The sequence below is a fragment of the Corvus hawaiiensis genome, chromosome 21 (assembly GCF_020740725.1).
Source record: "Corvus hawaiiensis isolate bCorHaw1 chromosome 21, bCorHaw1.pri.cur, whole genome shotgun sequence".
Taxonomy (NCBI): Eukaryota; Metazoa; Chordata; class Aves; order Passeriformes; family Corvidae; genus Corvus; species Corvus hawaiiensis.
In genome coordinates this window covers 10,512,085-10,530,696 of record NC_063233.1, presented here as the reverse complement: position 1 = coordinate 10,530,696, position 18,612 = coordinate 10,512,085, and the positions used below count along the sequence as shown (strand labels likewise).

General features: G+C 47.8%; 1 protein-coding gene across 7 annotated transcripts in view; it reads right to left on the bottom strand.

Moving 5' to 3' along the window:
- Window positions 1-18,612, bottom strand: part of EXD3 (exonuclease 3'-5' domain containing 3) — a 214,009-nt gene that overhangs the window by 149,167 nt on the left and 46,230 nt on the right. For 6 of the 7 annotated variants that reach the window (XM_048325158.1, XM_048325161.1, XM_048325164.1 and 3 more), the window contains 3 exons: window positions 6,208-6,272; window positions 2,323-2,490; window positions 924-1,091 (listed from right to left, as the gene is read on the bottom strand). In XM_048325158.1, the coding sequence (XP_048181115.1) occupies window positions 924-1,091; window positions 2,323-2,490; window positions 6,208-6,272 (401 nt within the window). The remainder of the gene's footprint in view (window positions 1-923; window positions 1,092-2,322; window positions 2,491-6,207; window positions 6,273-18,612) is intronic. The other variant, XM_048325162.1, reaches the window with a different exon arrangement.

Below are 18,612 nucleotides of genomic sequence, written 5' to 3'. Positions count from 1 at the left end.
AAATCAACAAGAATGGGATTCCAGGAGGTCACTTGGGAATTCAGCTTTACTGAAGAACAGGATTTTAAGAATGCTATTTGAGTTTTTACTTTTGCTAAACAAGATCAAGTTGTTATACACCATCCAAATGAACCATGCTCCTGGGAGAAAAACAAACCCCCTTGCCTTTAAAAAAGAAATGTCATAGAATGGTGGGGAGGGACCTTCAAGCCCATCCAGTTCAAGCCCACCCAGTTCCACCCCCTGCCATGGCCAGGGACACCTTCCAATATCCCAGGCTGCTCCAAGCTCCATCCAACCTGGCCTGGAACAATGCCAGGGATGGGGCAACCATGCCAGAGATGCTGCAGTGCTGTAGAACAGGGTAAAACACACCAGATCCTGGGTCTGGTGAACTCTTGCCTGTGTCAACCACCCAGACACAAACACAGGAGGTGTTACACATTTGGAATATGAGCCTCGGTGGTAAAGAGGCTTCAAAACTCCTCCAACTGAGACCTGAGGTTGGGGCAATCCCACAGTGAGGTTTTCCAAGGCCTCTGGCTGCAGGCAGGCTGCAGATAGCACAACAGGTCTATGACCAAGGACTAAAATCCCTTCTTTTCTTGCTAAGGACAAGGAAAACAAAAAAGAACACAGCCATCCCTTTAAATTCTCCAAATTAAAGCCTATTAACCTATTACTTTCAAAGGTCAGCAAAGGAGTGGAGGGAGCATTCCCTGGCATTCTGTCCTCAGCCAGCAGAAAAGCTGAGGTTGAGCCCAGCCTGCTCCTGTACATGGGAAGAGCACGTTAAGCTGCAGCATTCACAGCGTGCAGCTGCTGGGATGAAACGGAATTCACATTGAAATGCATCCAAAAAAAAGGACACAGACATTCACAGAGAGCTGGGAAGGTAAATTTATTTGAAAGACATGACCCACCTCTTTGTAATTGCCCTGGAGATAAAGATGACTGACATGTTCAAGCAAATAGTTCCGGTCCACTGTGTGGAGCTGGTAAATGCTAATCAGGGGGTCAAGCAGATTAGTTGGGCACTGCGAGAGCATTCCGAGCACACGGGCCTGCAGCTTCTTCAGCTTGGTGCCAGACTTCAAAAAACAACCAAAAAAGCAATCAAACACAGGTTTGGTAAAGATGGCTGCAGCTCAATAGCGGCTGAAAATGCAGCCTGTTTAAACAGAGTAAGCGAATTCCTCTGGAAGGGATTCTCCGATTTCCCCATGGAGTCTGCAGGCAGAAATCAGAACAATATGATACACATTTTTTTCACAGCATTCAGTTTAAGAACATGCAGTGTTTGTGGGGTAGTTCTGGAGAAGGGATAGGGCCTTGTGCAAAAGTAAAATCTGAAACTGGAAAAATGCCCTCTGTGCTAACAGAGCTCTTCAGAAATTCTCCCCTCTAGTTCCCAGCAGAAAACCTTTGAATCCAGCGACTCCCCTCCAGGAAGATCTCGCCTATCAGGCATAAGAATTCCATTTTCACTCCCAGGCTTGCTGCTGGGTGCATGAGGGGTAGGAAAAGCAAAAGCACTATCAAAAGATGCACAGACACAGGTACTAATCCTTGTGTTCCCACATGATCACTCACTCATGACACAGGAATTTCAGTGCCAGCAACACTTCCCTGCACTTTGCCCATCCCGTAATGGCAGAGCTCAACATCTAACCAGAGCCATTTGGAAAAATGGGAAAGGAAGCAACACAAGTATGAAAGTATCCTGCAGTTCAGAGCCAAAAGCTTACACAAAAGAGAACATCTCAGTAGGTCAGAATATCTGAAGGCAGAAGGAATGGTAAACATTAGGATATATAATCTGATGACCCAACTTCACAGAACTAATCATTCAGCTGCTGAAAAGGCAGGCTGTTCCCATTTTCTGCATTCCCACCATATGGCAGGAATTAAGCAATCCTACGGTAACTGGCTTCTATTTGCAGAGCTGGAAGAACACACAGAGCAGATTTCTGCAACTGGGTTTCTCCTGACAGCAGGGATGTGGGTTCCAGTGGGAGAGCCTCCAGCCTGGAAAGGCTGCAAGAGCAACGCTCCATCAAAGTTTGATCTGGAGAGATGGAAATCCCAACTTTGGAGGGGAAACAGCTCTGGCAGCACAGCTTCCAACATGATTTCATTTTCAGGCCAGCATGCCACCAGTAACAACATCTCACTGTGAGTTTCACACCTTGTCACACTCTGTATAAGGCTACAGAGAAGCTGCTGGACTTTGGAATAAAGTGAAACTGGAGATACTTGAGGAACATTAAAATCAATTGCTCCCTACTCTCTCCCAGCGCTCTTGCTTTCTCTTCTTCTAACCTGTGGGACAGCAGGATGCTCTTTTATCCAAAGCTGCAGCTCCGTGGTGATGCAATACCCCAGTGAATGCCCTTTCCCCTTCCAATCACTGCTGCTCTCCAGCATGGCCAGGAGTCCTGCCAAGGGGTCCTCCAGTCTGGCAAAGCCCCGCCTGATTTCTTCCTTGAGCTGCCGAGATACAAAACCACATTGTCATGTACAAAAAGATTAGTGAATCTTCCCTTCCCCCAGCTGAACACAAAGCTTTATTTTTTTTAATGTAATCTATTCAGAGAGGTAACTGTTGCTATTCAGCCACCATCCGCGCCTCCAGTGACTTTTCATGTCATTACAGATTCCTTCATGGCTCACTGCATCTCAAACCCAATGGGAAAAGCAGCAATTGTCCACACTAATTATCCCATAAAGACAGAGAAGTTGTTCTGTGGGGCAGACAAAGGGGCTTGGGATTTGGGGGAGGGGGAGAAAAGAAGTGAGCTGGAGAGAGGGGTGTTATTGGGAAAATGGCAATACTGAAGGTAGAGAACAGAGAAGTGGGCTCAAAAACATGCTGATCTTCTAAGATACCTATGAGGAGTAGGACAAGAACCCCTCCTCACTGCTGCACCACAGACTTGCATATTTGACTTTATGCCCGCTTCAGCCACAACAGAGCAACACTCCTCACTGTAATCAGAATATTTAGGAGTCTCAAAATAGTTTGGATTTTACACTCAGATCAAAGTGAATGAAATTTCTGAGTTCAAACTCTGTCACATTGCCATCCTCCAAATCTGTGCTCCTTCCCCCAAAGCTCCCTGAGCACCTCCTGCCCCTGTGGGCACTGCACACCTCCATGAGCCCAAAGGCCCCACAAAGGGGCTCAGAACATGGGAAAACTCCATGCCATAAATCTTAGGAATCCCAGGGTGATGTGTTTAGAAATGTGAAGGAATTGGACCCTCACTTTGTGAATGTTAATAGACTACTTACTCCCCATCTGGTAGAAGTGATAAATTAGCAGTACTGAGCAATATCTCTATAATGTTTACATTAGAAGTAGTTTCCAGGGAGCTGGGAGGGTTGGCAGGGTGAGGAAGTGGCATCCTCAGTACCCACACAGGACCTCTCACTGCATGGTACATCACCAGCGTGAGCAGGACGAAAGCAGAGACAGAAAACAAGAAATCACTGAGAACAGCTGCTCTCTTTCTTTTCTGGCTAAAAAGCCAAATCTAAAAGATGCTCATTCCTGCTGCAGCCAGCACTTGTAATTTACTGGATTTCATGGCCCCATTCGGAGCTCCCAGTGGAAACAATATAAAGTTTGAAGAACGACATGGAAAACAAAATAAAATCTACAGAAAATTTGCCAATGAATTTGCTCTTTTTTTATTCATCGACAATTTTTACTGGAAGACAGTAATTTTCCAGAGTGTCTTTCATGTCTGGAAAACCCACAGAACCTATGGTTTTTGACAGAAACTGTTTCTTTCTCACTAGGCTATCAAAGGCGGTATGAAAAAGCCGATGACTAACGGAGATGGGACTTCAGATAAGGGATTTCTCCCTGTCAGTAATCTTCCCTGTGGCAAGAGTTTGCAACGTTAAACACAGGGCTCCAGCTTCCCTGGGAGATGCAGCAGAAGGCAAAGCCGAGCTCTGATCCAACCACAAACATCCAATACAACAGCCAAAGGAAAACAAAGCAACTCGCCAACCCCACTGCACTGTTTGGAAATGGCTTTTTCCCCCCAAAGCCCCACTTCAGCACATTTGGAGCTTCCACCACCCCGCTCAGCTCGTCCTTGGGCTGGAATCTGAGCCCGGGCTCTGGCAGGATGGGCTCCAGCAGACACCAGGTCCTGCTGGCACAGGCAGAGCAGCTCCCAGCACTGACAATCGCCGGCAGCACAAACTGTGCTCATCTGCACCGAGTCTGGCCGTCGTACCAGTGATGAGCTGGGAAAAAGCCTCCTCCCAAACCTCCCAGCAAGCCTTCAGCTATGGCATGTACAGTCTGAGGGGTAAGGCAGAGAACAAAAGGGCATGAGACACCTAAATCAGAGAGGAAAGAGAGCTGTGCTGCCTGGCTCGACCCTCTGCCAGAGAAGGATTCCTCTCAAACGTGTAATTGCCATTTCCATTTCAATTGATTCCCATGGCAGGGAATGCTCCTTGGGGGATTTCTACAGCCTGACAGATCATGGGAATAGGAAAATGTTGCTGATGCTCAAACTACACACTCCTTTACTCAGCTTTGGTCCCCTATTTCCAGTCCCACAGCTCCAGGCAGTCTGCTGATGCTTCCTGTCATTCCTATGTAGGAACGGACCATCTCTTATATCCCAGTTCCAGAACTCCAGGGAGAGCTCAGAGCCCCTTCCAAGGCCTAAAGGGGCTCCAGGAGAGCTGCAGAGGGACTGGGGACAAGGACACAGAGGGACAGGACCCAGGGAATGGCTTCCCAGTGCCAGAGGGCAGGGCTGGATGGGATATTGGGAAGGAATTGTTCCCTGGGAGGGTGGGCAGGCCCTGGCACAGGGTGCCCAGAGCAGCTGGGGCTGCCCCTGGATCCCTGGCAGTGCCCAAGGCCAGGCTGGACATTGGGGCTGGGAGCAGCCTGGGACAATGGGAAGTGTCCCTGCCCATGGCAGGGCTGGCACTGGATGAGCTTTTAAACTCCTTCCCAGCCTAAACTAGCCTGTGATTCCATGGCTCCTGGGGACCCTCCAGCTTTTCCACCCCCAGCAGGATCACTGCAGTGCTCTCTGCCAAAGGACACTTCCATGGGAGGCTTTGTCTTTTCCAGAGTATTTTTTTTCCAATCCACATACAGATCCCAGGGTGCCCAGTGCAGAGATTTTGATGATTACTCTTTCCTGCTGTTGTTTTGTGGGATTAACTGCCCTCCAGACCTAAAGGATAATATTTTTTTTTCCTCCAGATCTAACAAAAGTTGATGGAAAGCTCAAGGCTTCAGAGTTGCTGAGTTCAAGTCTCCGCCAGTGAGTGACCATTTGGAAAGGCACCTCTCACACCGGGTTTCCAGTTGTTTATTCCAGCTGGCAGCCACAGACTACCAGTAATGGAAAGTCTAAGAGCAGCAGACCAGGACAGTGACTAAACCCTGCAGATACCCAGGATGGAGCACATCCACCAGGTCCTCAGCCACGCTGGCCATTCCACACAGGACGTGTTCCACGTGGTTTTGTGGGAGCTGCAGGGCTCTGGGCCTTCTAGAAAAGGAACCACCTCATGAACCTGCCTGAACAGCACAGAGTTAAACATGGAAAAGTCACCCCTCAGCTGATGCAACTGTTTCTGTTAGTTTTCAAGCTCCCAAATTTAGATGAAATATATTTTACTGCCTATGAGAAATCTCCATGTAGAGCCCATAGGTTGCTGTACAAAAATACAGCACTAATTTTAGACAGCAATGTAAATTGCATTTACCACTCTAAAAGGCAAAACCAAAGTAAATCAGAAAAAAACCCCACCAACCTTCAAATATTAAAGCTTTGATATATCCACTTGGCAAAAAGCACTTCTCTACTGACTTCAACTCTCATTTTTTTCAGCTACTAGAAATATTTTTCCCCCTCCCCCCAAGATCCTCCATTTAATGGACAAAAAAAGTGTTTAAAACAAAACAAAAGCAACTTTGATTTTCTTTCCTTCTGTAACTCAGCCCTGGAAACTCCAGCTCTTTTCTAGGAGCCCCTGAGCTGCTCCCCATCACACAAAGCTACCTTGTCTTTTCACTTGTAGCTGCAAATGCAGAGGCTCTTCCCCTGAGTGCTGGAATGAAAGCAGCCGTGAAGGATTGCGGGTCTGACCCGAGTGTCCTGTGCCTGGACATGCTCTGCATCCAGAGGAACTGCTGTGTGCAGGGCTCAGCCTTACCTTCTCCAGCTCATGCTTTGTCCAGAGAAGCTGAAGGGTTTTCAGCAGTAGGAGCGGGTCCTGGCCTGGAGGAGGGGGAAGAGAGAGAGAAAAGGAGGGAGAAAAACAAAACAAACCAGATTTATTGGCTCTGTAGAGGCAGCCCAGACACACTGGGGCATTGTTTCACCCCAGAGAAATCAGCTACTCCGTGTTGGAAACCCCCGAGCTCCAACTGCCAGTCAGGATTAGTGTGTAAAACCCTGCACTCTGAAATCCCAACAACATCACAGCCAGCAGCCAGGCACGGCTTTAACTCAGCACCCCATGGGCTGCTGCACTCCAAAGCTGTGCTGCTGCAGCTCCAGCCCAATCCTGCTGCTGCCCCACGCCCTGCACACCCCCACCCCTCTCCAGAGGCACCCACACGGCCCTGGAGGAGCCAGCACCTTGCCCAGGTCAGGAGGGATGAGCAGCACAGGAGTTTTTAACGCAGGGCTCTGCAGTGGAACCTCTTGGCAGCCTGGCGATGGAGGAGGCAGTGGGTGAGGTGACTTTGGGGTGGCTCAGCCCCAGCTGGGCCAGCTCAGAGCCCTGGGTGTGCCCGGGGGGGCTGCCCTGCCAGGCTGGACAACAATGGGGCTCCAGTGGGATTCAGGCAAGAGGGTGCCTGAGGAAGAGGGAAGATGAAAGGCTGCTGTGATGAGTGGCAAGGCTAAACAAAGAGGGATCAAATATTTCAAAAGAAGGTTATTTGGAATTTTCCTCTTACTTTTCGCCTAGTTACTGCAGAACTTGCATTCAGTTGTTCTTTTCTGTGTTGTCATTCCTCATACATTCATCATATCAATATTCATCATAGCAATAGTCATCATACCAAAATTCATCACACCAGTACTGCTAAAGCAATTGTGCAGGAATATTTCATTTTGAAAGCAATAACATGTTTGATATCTGATTCTACTTAATACCCAATCATTAACCTACGAAACCATGACACAAAATATTCTGAATAAAAATCGTCTGCAGCATCAACAGTTTAAATGTGAAGAATGAATTTAAAAATCTGAATGAACTCTCCAAAACCACTCCTCCTAATGCACCTCCTCTTATGTTTTCATACAGCCAAAAGAAAAATGTTAAACAGAAAAGGAAACTTCCTTTCAATCACCTTCTGTGTTTTACAGTTCCTAAAGAGCTCATTTCCAAATGCTAGATTTCATGCTCAGTATCCCATCGCACTTCATATTTCAGGTCACAAAAAACTCCTTCAGCTGTGAAAGGCTCTACCTCATCCAGCTGAACTGAGGCACTGCATTTATAAAATATTTGAAGTAGCAAGCTGATTACTGGTCGAGCCAAGAGCATGATAGTGTTCCCATTATCCACTAACCTCTGGGAAACACCAGCCAAATTAAAAATGCCACATTTACAATTCACAAGATAATATTTTCTCTCATCTCTGGTTGTTCTGAAATGTTGAACTCTCCAAACACTGGCTGTTCTCAGCTACTGCTCCTCCTTTGGAAAAAGAAAAGGCTCTTTTTTTACCAAAACAGAAGAAATGCCAGATCCCTTCTCCCCAGTAAATTAGCAAATTACAGTCAAATTCAGTCCATGTGTGTGTGCATAGCTGCACACTCTCCTCTTGGCCTGACTCCCAAAGAAATTTATACACACACAGGAAAAAAAAAGAGAATGCAACGCAGTGTGTAACCAAATACACTGTAAATCTGAGCTGTAATTAATGCAGGGAACAGGCTGGAATGATACAGGAAATGAGAGCAGTTAGGAGAGCAGTGTTTCACTTCAGATACAACCAATAATTCAACTTGTTAAGAGCTTTCTAAACCTCAGTCAGCAAACCCAGCCTTTTCCTACTGACTGTTCCTACCTTACCTCCCTGCCTCTGAAACCCGAGCTGATATAGCTGGAGGAAAACATCTCTGCAGTCAGTTTTAACCAGGTCAGCGGTGCCAGCGTGGCACTGAGCAGCCACAGGTACCCAGGGAACAAACACACCCAGAGCTGGGTTATTCCCACAGAGCACACCTGGAGCACAGCATCCACTCCGGGCTCCTCAGCACAGGAGGGACATGGACCTGCTGGAGAGAGTCCAGAGGCTCCAGGGAGAGCTCAGAGCCCCTTCCAGTGCCTGGAGGAGCTCCAGGAGAGCTGGAGAGGGATTTTGGACAAAGGCCTGGAGGGACAGAACAAGGGGGAATGGCTTCCCACTGCCAGAGGACAGGGATTGAACAAGGAGAGAAATCTGCTGGTGTCTGCATAGGGCTGTTCCCTGCCTTACCTGGCTTCTGGGAATCTAAGGACGAGACACAGCCAGAGGCTAAACATAACAAAATAACCCACAAGCATTTGCTCCCAGAGCCAGACATAAACAGGAGAGCAAAGCCCTCATGCCCTTGTCTCATCCCACCAGACGGAGGACACCGCAGTCCATGCTGGACCTTGAGCTATTGCAGCCAGTTACTCTCCAGCTGAGTCAGAGGATGGAAATGTGAAGTCCTACATCCTGAAGAGATATCCAGCTATTAGCAAGGGGCATTCAATGAGTAAAATAAAAACAAGGGTGCAAACCAGCAAAACAAACCCCAGTGTGGAAAGTCAGAGAACACGAGCTCTCCCTGCTGCAGCTGTGACAGCTGAGGAGGGCCACGAGATGTGTCCCAGGCAGCTGAGCCCATCCAGTTCCTAGACTGAGCTCAAGAGAAAGTACTCAGTCTGACACTGACCCTTCACAGCTCTGAAATGGGGATTGCAGACTTTAAAACAGCTGGAAAAGCCTCACCAAATCAAGGTTAGAGAACATTGGTGAAGACCAAAAAAAGACACCTCTGCACCTACTCCACAAGACACAAAAGACCTCAAGGTCTTGCACTGACAGTTTCTCCCAACAGCATGTTCCTGTTTTAAACATTTCACATTAATGTATCTCCTTTGAACGTTTTTCATTTTGAAAATTAATGAGCTCTGCCCTGAACCTGGTACCAAAATTGCAGGAGACGGTAAATCAAATGTCTTCCAATTCTCAAGATCTGTGGTTACATTTGAAAACCATATAAACCACAAGGCTTATATTTTTGAGTTAGAAAAGTGCCTTTGAGGAAAGCCATAAACTACTTTCTGTTCATTCTCTCCATTTCCTTTGTGCATCCATCACTCAAACCCTGCTGTGATTACAACAAAAGCGGTGCCTGGGGGCTGGTGAGGTAAGCACTGGGTTTGCTGGTGAGGTTTGCAGTGTTGTCCTTGCAAAATTCTGCTGCATTATTCACCAGTGCAGCTGAAACGCCCTGGCAAGAGAACCCCACGTTCTGACTGAGCCTCCTTGTGTCTCTTGCCTGAGGAAAGGGAGACATCCAACCCCAGAGGAGGAATTTCCCAAGGAAAAACCTCCTGACACTTTCTCTTTGTGCCCAAAGCCATTAAAATGCCCTGTGGCCCAAAACCTGGAAGAATTACAGTCAGCAAAAGAAAAGATACTGAAAGAAGGAAAAAAGCAACCCCAAAGAAGGCAACAAAAGTGAGTGAAATGCAGGGCCACAGCCCCCAAACTGTCACAGCAGAAAGTCATGGACAGGAAAGGTCAAGAACAAAATGTTAATTACAGAATCACAAATTCATGGAACCACAGAATATCCTGAGCTGGAAGGGACCCACAAAGATCCCAGACATCACTGGGAACTGCAGAACCGTTTATGTTTTGTTCATAGGCCAGATGGAAAAGTCAGCCCGGAGTGATCCCCCCAGCCCAGTTCTCTGCCTGTACCGAGAACAGGGGCAAAGCTTTATTCCAATCACACTGAGATGGTTGTTTCACTCAGCAGGAAATATTTTGCTTCACTCCAGGGAGGAGGCCAGTATCTTGAGGCTTATCTTTTTGTGGTTCTTTACCATGTTCCAGACAGACTTGGTTTAACAGAAACTTCTAATTCAGTGATGCACCTTGCAAGGCCAGCGATCCTCCATGAGTCTCTGGTTTGGATCTACTCTGTCAATGTGACAAGATGCAATTCTGTATCATAGAATTGGTCCTCCTGAATGTGGACCTGTGTTCTCCAATATCCCTGCATTAGCTTATCACCAAGCACACAATCACAGAATGGCTGGGGCTGCATCCTGCTCTGCAGGCAATACTCATTGCATGTTTTTCATTTGCTTCTTCTAGGCAAAAGCCAGAATTCCTCAAGTGCCATTAGCTGAGCCCACACTTTCCTGCGATCATTCTGGGAAGCCATACCTTGCTCTATGCTGCTGACTACACCGTTATTGGAAAGCCACAATTAGGAGCTCAAACAGAAATATGGTGGAGAATGAGGTGCACAGGCAGAACATGGAGAAACTGCCGTGCTGGGGAGGGAAAAGGGAAATGAAGGGAAATTAAGTGCATTGAAAGCAAGACAAGTTTTTCTAGAAAAGAAGCCAGCCTTTCTCAATGGCAACAAAAGTCACTCCCTAATCAAGGGCAAGTGAGACCCTTTCCATTCTGAGAAATTTGAGTTATGAAAACATAATAGGAACCCTCAGCATTTGGCTGATACATGCTCAATTTCTAAGTGAGTCAGAAGTTCACATTCTTCTCCTGCAGCCTCCCAACTGAAAACAATCCCCGCACTTCAAGCACAAGAATAATAAAGCACACATATGCTTCTTATAAAACAATCCTTACAAATAACCACGGCTTTTGTTTTCATAATGGCTAAAATTCATCATTTCCCCCCCAAAAGCACAGATCAAACAAAATGCACTCTCATTAAAAGAGAAGGCTTGCTTGGCTGAGCACAATATTGACCTCTTATTTTCTTAGCGCTTTTTGTCAATGGAGAGACAGGAGAGCTCTGTGGGGCAGGGCAGGCTCAGCACAGCCCCACCCCAGTGCTCCAAACAGGGGCCTTCCTCCCCCTCTCCCTACATCAGCCCGAGAACATCCACATTCCTCTCCCACCCAGAGTGTACAGACACCTGAGCAACAACAACATCACAGATTCCCAGACTGGTTTGGGTTGGAAGGGACCTGAAAGCCCATCCAGTGCCACCCCTGCCATGGGCAGGGACACCTTCAAAAACTCAGCCAGGCTATCCTTACTTCCTTTATCCACCAGCTCCATGCACTTTTTCAGTGATGAAGAGCATTAGGTTTTGTTCCCATGAACCATCTCAGTGTTGAGGGAAGGGTGAGCAGCGAGTCACCACGTTCCCAGAAGGAGGACAACAATCAGTGCCCTGGAATGAGCCATTCCTCACTCCCACTGTCTTGCCAACCTCCTCAGGCCAGGAACAGGAGGATCTGTCACAGCCAGGGTGCAAGTTAATGTCCTTACACTGAGTTAATGGCACTTTCATAGAAATGGGAATTCAGTTTAAAAACACCTAAAACAGCACTCCAGAAAACGAATTATTTCTTCTTTCAAACTCATCATTCCTGCAAAGGGGAAGAAAACTGGTACTGTCCAGAATCAAGGGGAAACTTCTTAATTATGTAAGAGACCGAGACTGCCAGGAACAGCAGCAGCCCCAGAGGACTCAAGTGCAGGACGGGAAAGAAGCATCAGATCCAGAGTACAATCACAGAGCTAAAAAGATATCTATTTTTTTGCTTCCAGACATCTCTGGAAATCCCCAAGTTCTAAACCTAACAACCTTTAACTGTGTCCTAAGTAGTTTTATATGAAAAAACCCACCTGGTAATTCTAAAAAGTTGTAGTAGATATTTTGAAGCCGTCCAACTTTCTTTTGAGAACAGTAACAACAGTTTGATTCTTGTATAAAAGACATTCCCACCTTCTCTTCTGCCAGCTCCTCACTTGAGCGCATTTCAGCAGCATCACAGATGCTGAATGGGGGAGGGCCTGTCCCTTTCCAAGGTCAGTGTGTGGGGCGGTCATGGGGCTGATCTCCACCAGTGCAGACCAGCCAGCCAGGCCCTGGACAGAGCCAAAAGGGCTGGGCAGTGGAGGAGTCACCAGCCTTGCAAGTGTTCAAAAAAGGTGCAGATGTGGCACTTGGGGACATGGTGAGAAGTTCACTCGGGTAAACAAAGTGGAGGAGACCCATCTGTCCAGGCTGAATCCAGCTCTCCAGAGGCAGAGGGAAATTGCTGCTTCGCTTATGCCGAATAAAACAGTGGCTAAACCCCTAAGTTAGAAGAATTTCTCCTTCCTCTGACTGACTACATCTCAGAGCAGTAGATTAAAACGCCATCTCTGCTAGAATCCCAGACTGGTTTGTTGGAAGGGCCCTTGAAGATCATCTCATTCCAACTCCCCTGCCATGGGCAGGGACACCTTCCACTAGAGCAGCACTGATACTCAGCATTATCAGAAACTTCCAACAATCTGCTCTTCATCCATATTTCTGCTGCTGCTTTTGAAAATCCCACCCTGAGGTGCCAGGAACAGTTCCAATCATTCCCAAATCCTAAATCTGTTCCCTCCACACACAAAGCTCTCCAGGTCACCCTTAAGTGATTGCAGAACAGCCAAATGCTTTTCCCAAAGCCGGCTGGCTCAAGCCACTCATCTCCAGGACACGCTGCAAACATCACACACAGGCTCAGGGAAAACCTTGCCCAGTCCCTCACACCACGCTCCCACCGACTACAGAGCTGCCTCAGAGCCTTTCCAGTGTTCCCAGCACCAAATCCATGGCCAAACAAAAGAGCTCACTGCTACTTAGCACAAAAGTAGCGATGGCTGTTCGCTTCCAAAATTTATAGCTGCACCTCCTAGACAAAATAAAAACCCCTATTTTTGAGAGGTCCTGCACATTACAGTCATAGCTCTGGGGAGGTTAAGTGGAAAAGCCAGGATACCTGTCAGCTCAGCACCAGTGTGTTTGAAGGGATTCGGTGGTTTCCATGGTGATGGGGAGGGTAAGGGGCTGCCTGGTTCCAGCTCTGACTGACGCACATCTCAAACAATCGCTCTCTTCCTGTTCGTATGGCACAAGAAAAACAGGATGCTGAGAGGTGTTTATCTGAGAGAACGAGATAAGCAAGCGCACTGCGAGTTCTCAAAGTATAGGAGTTCACCAACAAGATGTTATAGATTTTCTGTGGAAAAAAAATCCCAGTGCTGCCGTGCTGAACGTGATTAAATTATGCATGGAAAGGTCCTTTCCCTTGGAACCCGCAGGAAACCGTGCGGAGCTGGGATATGAGCCCTGAATACCAATGGAAAGTCTCTTTAGAGTGTGATACCGAGTTACAGTGCTGAATGAAAGCACAGAACCAGCTCAGTGTGTGATATCTGCCACCCCAAGCCCTGCCCAGGGCCCACTGGGGGGGGTGGGCTACAGAGAGTGGGGGGCTGCCACAGCCTGGGGCTGCACAGAGAGCTCAGGCTGCTCTAAAGGGCTCTGTGCCCGTGAGCACCAGGTCACAGGCGCTTCTCAGGCCTCCCACCCAACCTGAGGCACTGTGCAGCATTTTAAATGTCCCTCAGTGCCTGAGAGGGAATCTGCCTACTCCTTATCCCAACTTCATCAGTGACAGAACCTACAAACCACACAGTCATTAATTACCTGCTCTCTAATTACCACGAGCTGGTACAGCCCAAAAGCACTCTGGGGTTTAGAGCTGAAAATCTCATGTTCAAAAAGCCCAGCAGCATTGTCCGGGGTCGCTTTGGAGCAGGGGATGGCACCTTCGCACCCCTGTCATCTGTGGGCACAGGCAATATCCCCGTCCAGGTGCTGGGCAAAGCCATGGCATGAAACCAGGGTCTGGCTGGACATACTGGAGCTGATCCATGGTCACAGTGGCTTTAATGCATCTCTCCTGTTCATCTCCAGAATCACAGAATTTCCTGAGCTGGAAGTGACTCACAAGGACCATGCAGTCCAACACCGGAATTCCAGCTGCACTGGTCCCATCTTCTTGTGGCTACCGAAACTATCCCATCACAGCCAGGAACTGTCCCAGCTCAGTTCTCTAAGAACAGGCCTGGTTCCCCTAGCCCTGTAACAAACAACAGATGAGCTTTGCCACCGGTGTCATCCACACTGGGGGACCCAGGGCAGGACAGATCTGTATGAGAAAGTGGATTTCTACTTTATGTAAATTTTGTTTTCCCAGCCATTGCACATATTTAAGACAGTATCAAAGGAACAAAATGGGAACCCAATCATTGTCTCTGGCTTGGCTGGCTTACAGATCAACTCCCAGCCTTTAATTCTAGGAAGTGAGTGACTGCGGAGCCTCCTGACAGCCAAGGGCCCCCCTTTTTCCATTGGACTCCCTGTTTGTCTTGGAAGTAGCCAGGTTAAGGCTGTCCCATTCAGCCTGCAGCGGAATGTGGGGCAGATGGAAAGAGGGAAAGACAGACAGAGAGACACTGCAAAGACTGAGAGACAAAGCCTGGTGGCGGGATGAAAGAGCACGGAACGAAGGCAGGGCCCAGCCAAGCCAAACAAAGTTTTCCTTGAGTGATTACATCTGCTGGAGAGTCCCCAGATTGCACCCTCCTTGCTGAGAAATTCTTTTAATTGTGTCTAGGACATTTTAAAAATCCCAAGAAAAGCTCCTCTGTAATCATGAGAGCTCTGAACTGTGCGAACTTTTGTCATGCTGAATCGCCGATAGCTCGCTGCAAACTTCTGCCACCAAAGCAGGGCTTTGCTGAGGGAGAGCCCTGGGGAGGGAGAACTGGTAATAAATCTCCATTTCTTTTTTCCCAAGGAAAGTCAAACAATTTAGACAAGTTCTTCTCCCTCCCAGTATCTGTATAGCTCAGTGCAAAGTGCATCCAGCAGAAAAGGAAAAGAGATCCGTTCTCAGATTAGCCAAAATTAAGTAAGGTTAAATGAACGATGTGCAGAGCCAAAGCCTCCAGCTCTGTGAAATGGGCACCTCCCTGAGCCCCTGGAGCAGAGCCATCAGCACTGCCAAGGATGTCAATGCACAGGTGGATGTCAGCATCATCCAGATTTGTTTTTTAAACAGTATGACTTACAGCAACTTTAAAACAGTATCTGTAATTTTAGAACAGAATTTATCCTTACGAAAGGCAGCCTTTCCAGGCATAAGCACCTCCTCTGCTCCCAGACTCTGTGCTTCAGAAAGCACGGCACAACCAGGATCATGCCATGGGGAAACACCAGCTCAGTGTCTGTTGAACAACACCTCAGCAAGGCTGAAGGAAACCTCAATGGAGAGAAACACCAGATGTTGCTGGGGGAAGGGGGATAGTGAGAGCAGGTGGCAGCTCAGAGACACAGAGCCTGATCAGGGCCCGTGAGCAAAGGGACCAGTGTCTCTCTAGCCTCCAGGTACAGGCAATAAACAGTCTGAGGGCCAAGGAGCACCATTTGAGAACATCCACTGCAATAATCCCAGTCCTCAAAACTATGGAGGGTCCCCTGAAAACCTCTGGTTTACTGGGAAGGAGGTTGGGATTTTATTTTATGCTTATTTGCCTCTTGTTTTTGTCCTGGTAGATAATGTTCATTTCCAGTAACTGTTGACCAAAGTGGAAAAGGAGGATTTAATAAAAAAGTGCAAGAGTCCATCACAAGTAATGGCAACTCGTGTGCTCTTATAGAACAATAACACACCAACATAAAATAAATCAGTGCCTTTTAATTTAACAATGTAAATTACCCTCCCACCTGCTGTGACTCTCCATAAGGAGAAAAAGCTGGTGGCATATTTACCAAGCTGTCTATCCCAGTCCCATTCTGCACTGGCCTCCTGCCCTGGGGTTAGACTGTAGGACTCTGTCATCTCTTGCACTCGTATGACCTAAGAAAGGGAATGTGGCCTTTTTCCCACAAGCCCAGAGTGAGAACATCATAAAAGCTGAACTTTAGCCCCCTTTTTGGGCAGGCAGCACAATAGCAAGGAGGATGCTGTTACTCCCCAGAGGCTCTGCCGCTGAAAAACATCACCAAGCTCAAGTAAAAGGTCAGTAGTTAGGATTGCATCTCTTGTTTTCTTCAGTTTTCCTCCTCCGTCAAAGGCAGTTCAACATTCTTTGCACACACCCCTCCCTCCTTCTGAGAAATGCAGGAAGGAAGTGCTTGCAAAATAGTATAATTTAAAAGAAGGCACAATCACACACAGCAAACCCTGCTGCAGCCTCCGAGCAGGACGTTTCCACTGCTCCCAGTTCCCGCTGCCACACAAACCAGTCCCTGCCGCAGCAGAGCCGTCCCTCCCTCCTGGAGACACATGGGGAGGGTTGTGCTCCCAAACACCTGGGCTGGAGAGCTGTGGCTACGTGCTGCAGGCAGCCCTGCTCCCCAGAGCACAGCCCACATCTGCCCAGGCAGCCAGGGCTGTGCAGCAGGACAAGAAGGACACAGGGACCCTGCAGCCTCCCAGGGTACTGAGTGGTGCCAGGCACCCAGTGGCAGCACCGTGGTCCTGGGCTGCAGGACAGTGTCACCTCCTGTCTCCCTCCTAACGAGGGCTTGTTCGATTTCACAGGATGTTCTTCCACCAAGGCTTGTTACCTGAGCCTTACTAGGGCTTGGGAAGGTGTTTGGGACAGTTGAATTTAACTTGACCCTTTTCTTCACTAGATTTATGTGAAAGAACCAGAGTGGGTGGAAGCAGCTGTTATACTCCATGCCTTTTTGCAAAGAGGAATGTAGAGACCAGCAGGCGATTCCTGGAAAATTCCTTCATTATCCCTCAGTTTCTGCTGTATGACCACATCTCCAATCTAAACATCATTCTTCCCAGGCACATGGTGTTTCTGTATCCCTGGGCAAACAGCACTTACTATCACAACCCCATTTCTTTGTCTTTTCCAAGACTTTGGCAGTCCCAAGGACTTCTCTTGAGCCATGAACTGTGATAGCCATGTGTCAGGACAGGCTGGCAGTCCCTGCCTGCTCTCCCTTCCTTGAGTCCTCCCAGCCCAGTGTCCTAACACAAACACCTTGGTGCCCGCAGCCTCTCCCAGCGCCCCCAGCAGATCCGGTCCTGTTCCAGTGTCCCACGTTCCTCTCATTGCTCGTGGGTTCATCTCCAGCTGCCATTCTTGGACTTAATGGGACACTGCCAACTAATCACAGTCCTGTCTCTTCTTTAACCTGTTGCTGTCACAGTGCATAATTAGATTAATGAAGTAACGACGAGATCAGCGCATGGAGGACCTGAGCAGAATCACACCCGTGACCACTCGAGTGGCGTCTCCTTCCAAAGAGGATGCCCAGGACAAGCAAACACAATCAATTATTTTCTAGAAGGAAATTTAAAAATGTTGCACACTGCTAACGTGAGCACTGCCCCGTGTACGGTCACACAGCTTCTCAAAGGGGAACAGTAACACTCTCCCAAACAGGGAAATGAGAGTGCCAAATGCCACCAACAGCCTGGGGACTGGGGGCTGCAGCAGGACCTGAAACCAGGTTGCTGAGCTTTGCTTTTTTCTTTTAAAGTTGACAACTTCAACATCTACACCCAGCACTGAGCATGGGGAAACCTGCTGTTGTCTAGCTCTAGATCAGATAGGTAAATTTTTGGGGTTAATGTTTTCATAACCATGCCGCCAGGACTGCTGTTTACTATCCATCCCATCCCCAGTAACTTCTTACCTTCTTTACTTTTTTCAATTGCTGTTGCTTACGTGCATTTCTGATAGATTTAAAAATAATTGTTAGCACTGCAGAAATGTGTTCAGCTTTTAAATGAGGGTTCCATAATCCTGTTTCTGTAAAGACCTTAAATAAAAAAATAGTTCTGAACTGTAGAGTGTTGTAAAGACATTAAAGGAGCTTACTGCGCACCCCATGCCTGCTGCAAGCCCAGACAAAGGACAATAAAAATGTGAAACAGAGGAGAAGGAATGAAAGAACCCCAGAAAGGCACATCTGGCTGGGAAGAGGAGGTGCTCCTGCAGGTAGTCAGCACAGACCCTGACCACTCTTTCAGTGAAAAAAAATTTTTCTAATATCTAATCTGAACCTCCCGTGTTGCAACTAAGGCCTTTTCCTTTCATCCTGTTGCCTGGGACATGGCAAAAGAGACCAAACCACCACCTCACTACAACCTCCCTTCAGGCAGTTGTAAGGAGGAATTCCCAGCTCAAGGTTTGTGAGGATACTAAAATCATACTGAAAAATATAAACCCAAATAGTTGGTTTAAGGAATGGTTAAAAACAGGTTACAGGGCAGATAGATCTGAAAATATGACCTAAATATTGCAATGCAGCATTTAAACAAAAGCAGTGATACAGGGAAAAAGATCCCAGTTCAGTTCTGAGCCTCTTCTTGGAGAGAATCCTGTTCAGCAAAGGTGATCCAGTCAAAGGTGAGGCCTCCACCCTACTTGGTTCCTCCTTCTTTAAGGCCTCACAGGTGGCTTTGCCTCAGCACTGCCTGAAGAGCTGAGAGAAAGCTCGGCCTCCATCCAGCACCCACAGTGACCCACACATCCCCCGGGTGCTCTGCACCCCAGAGCA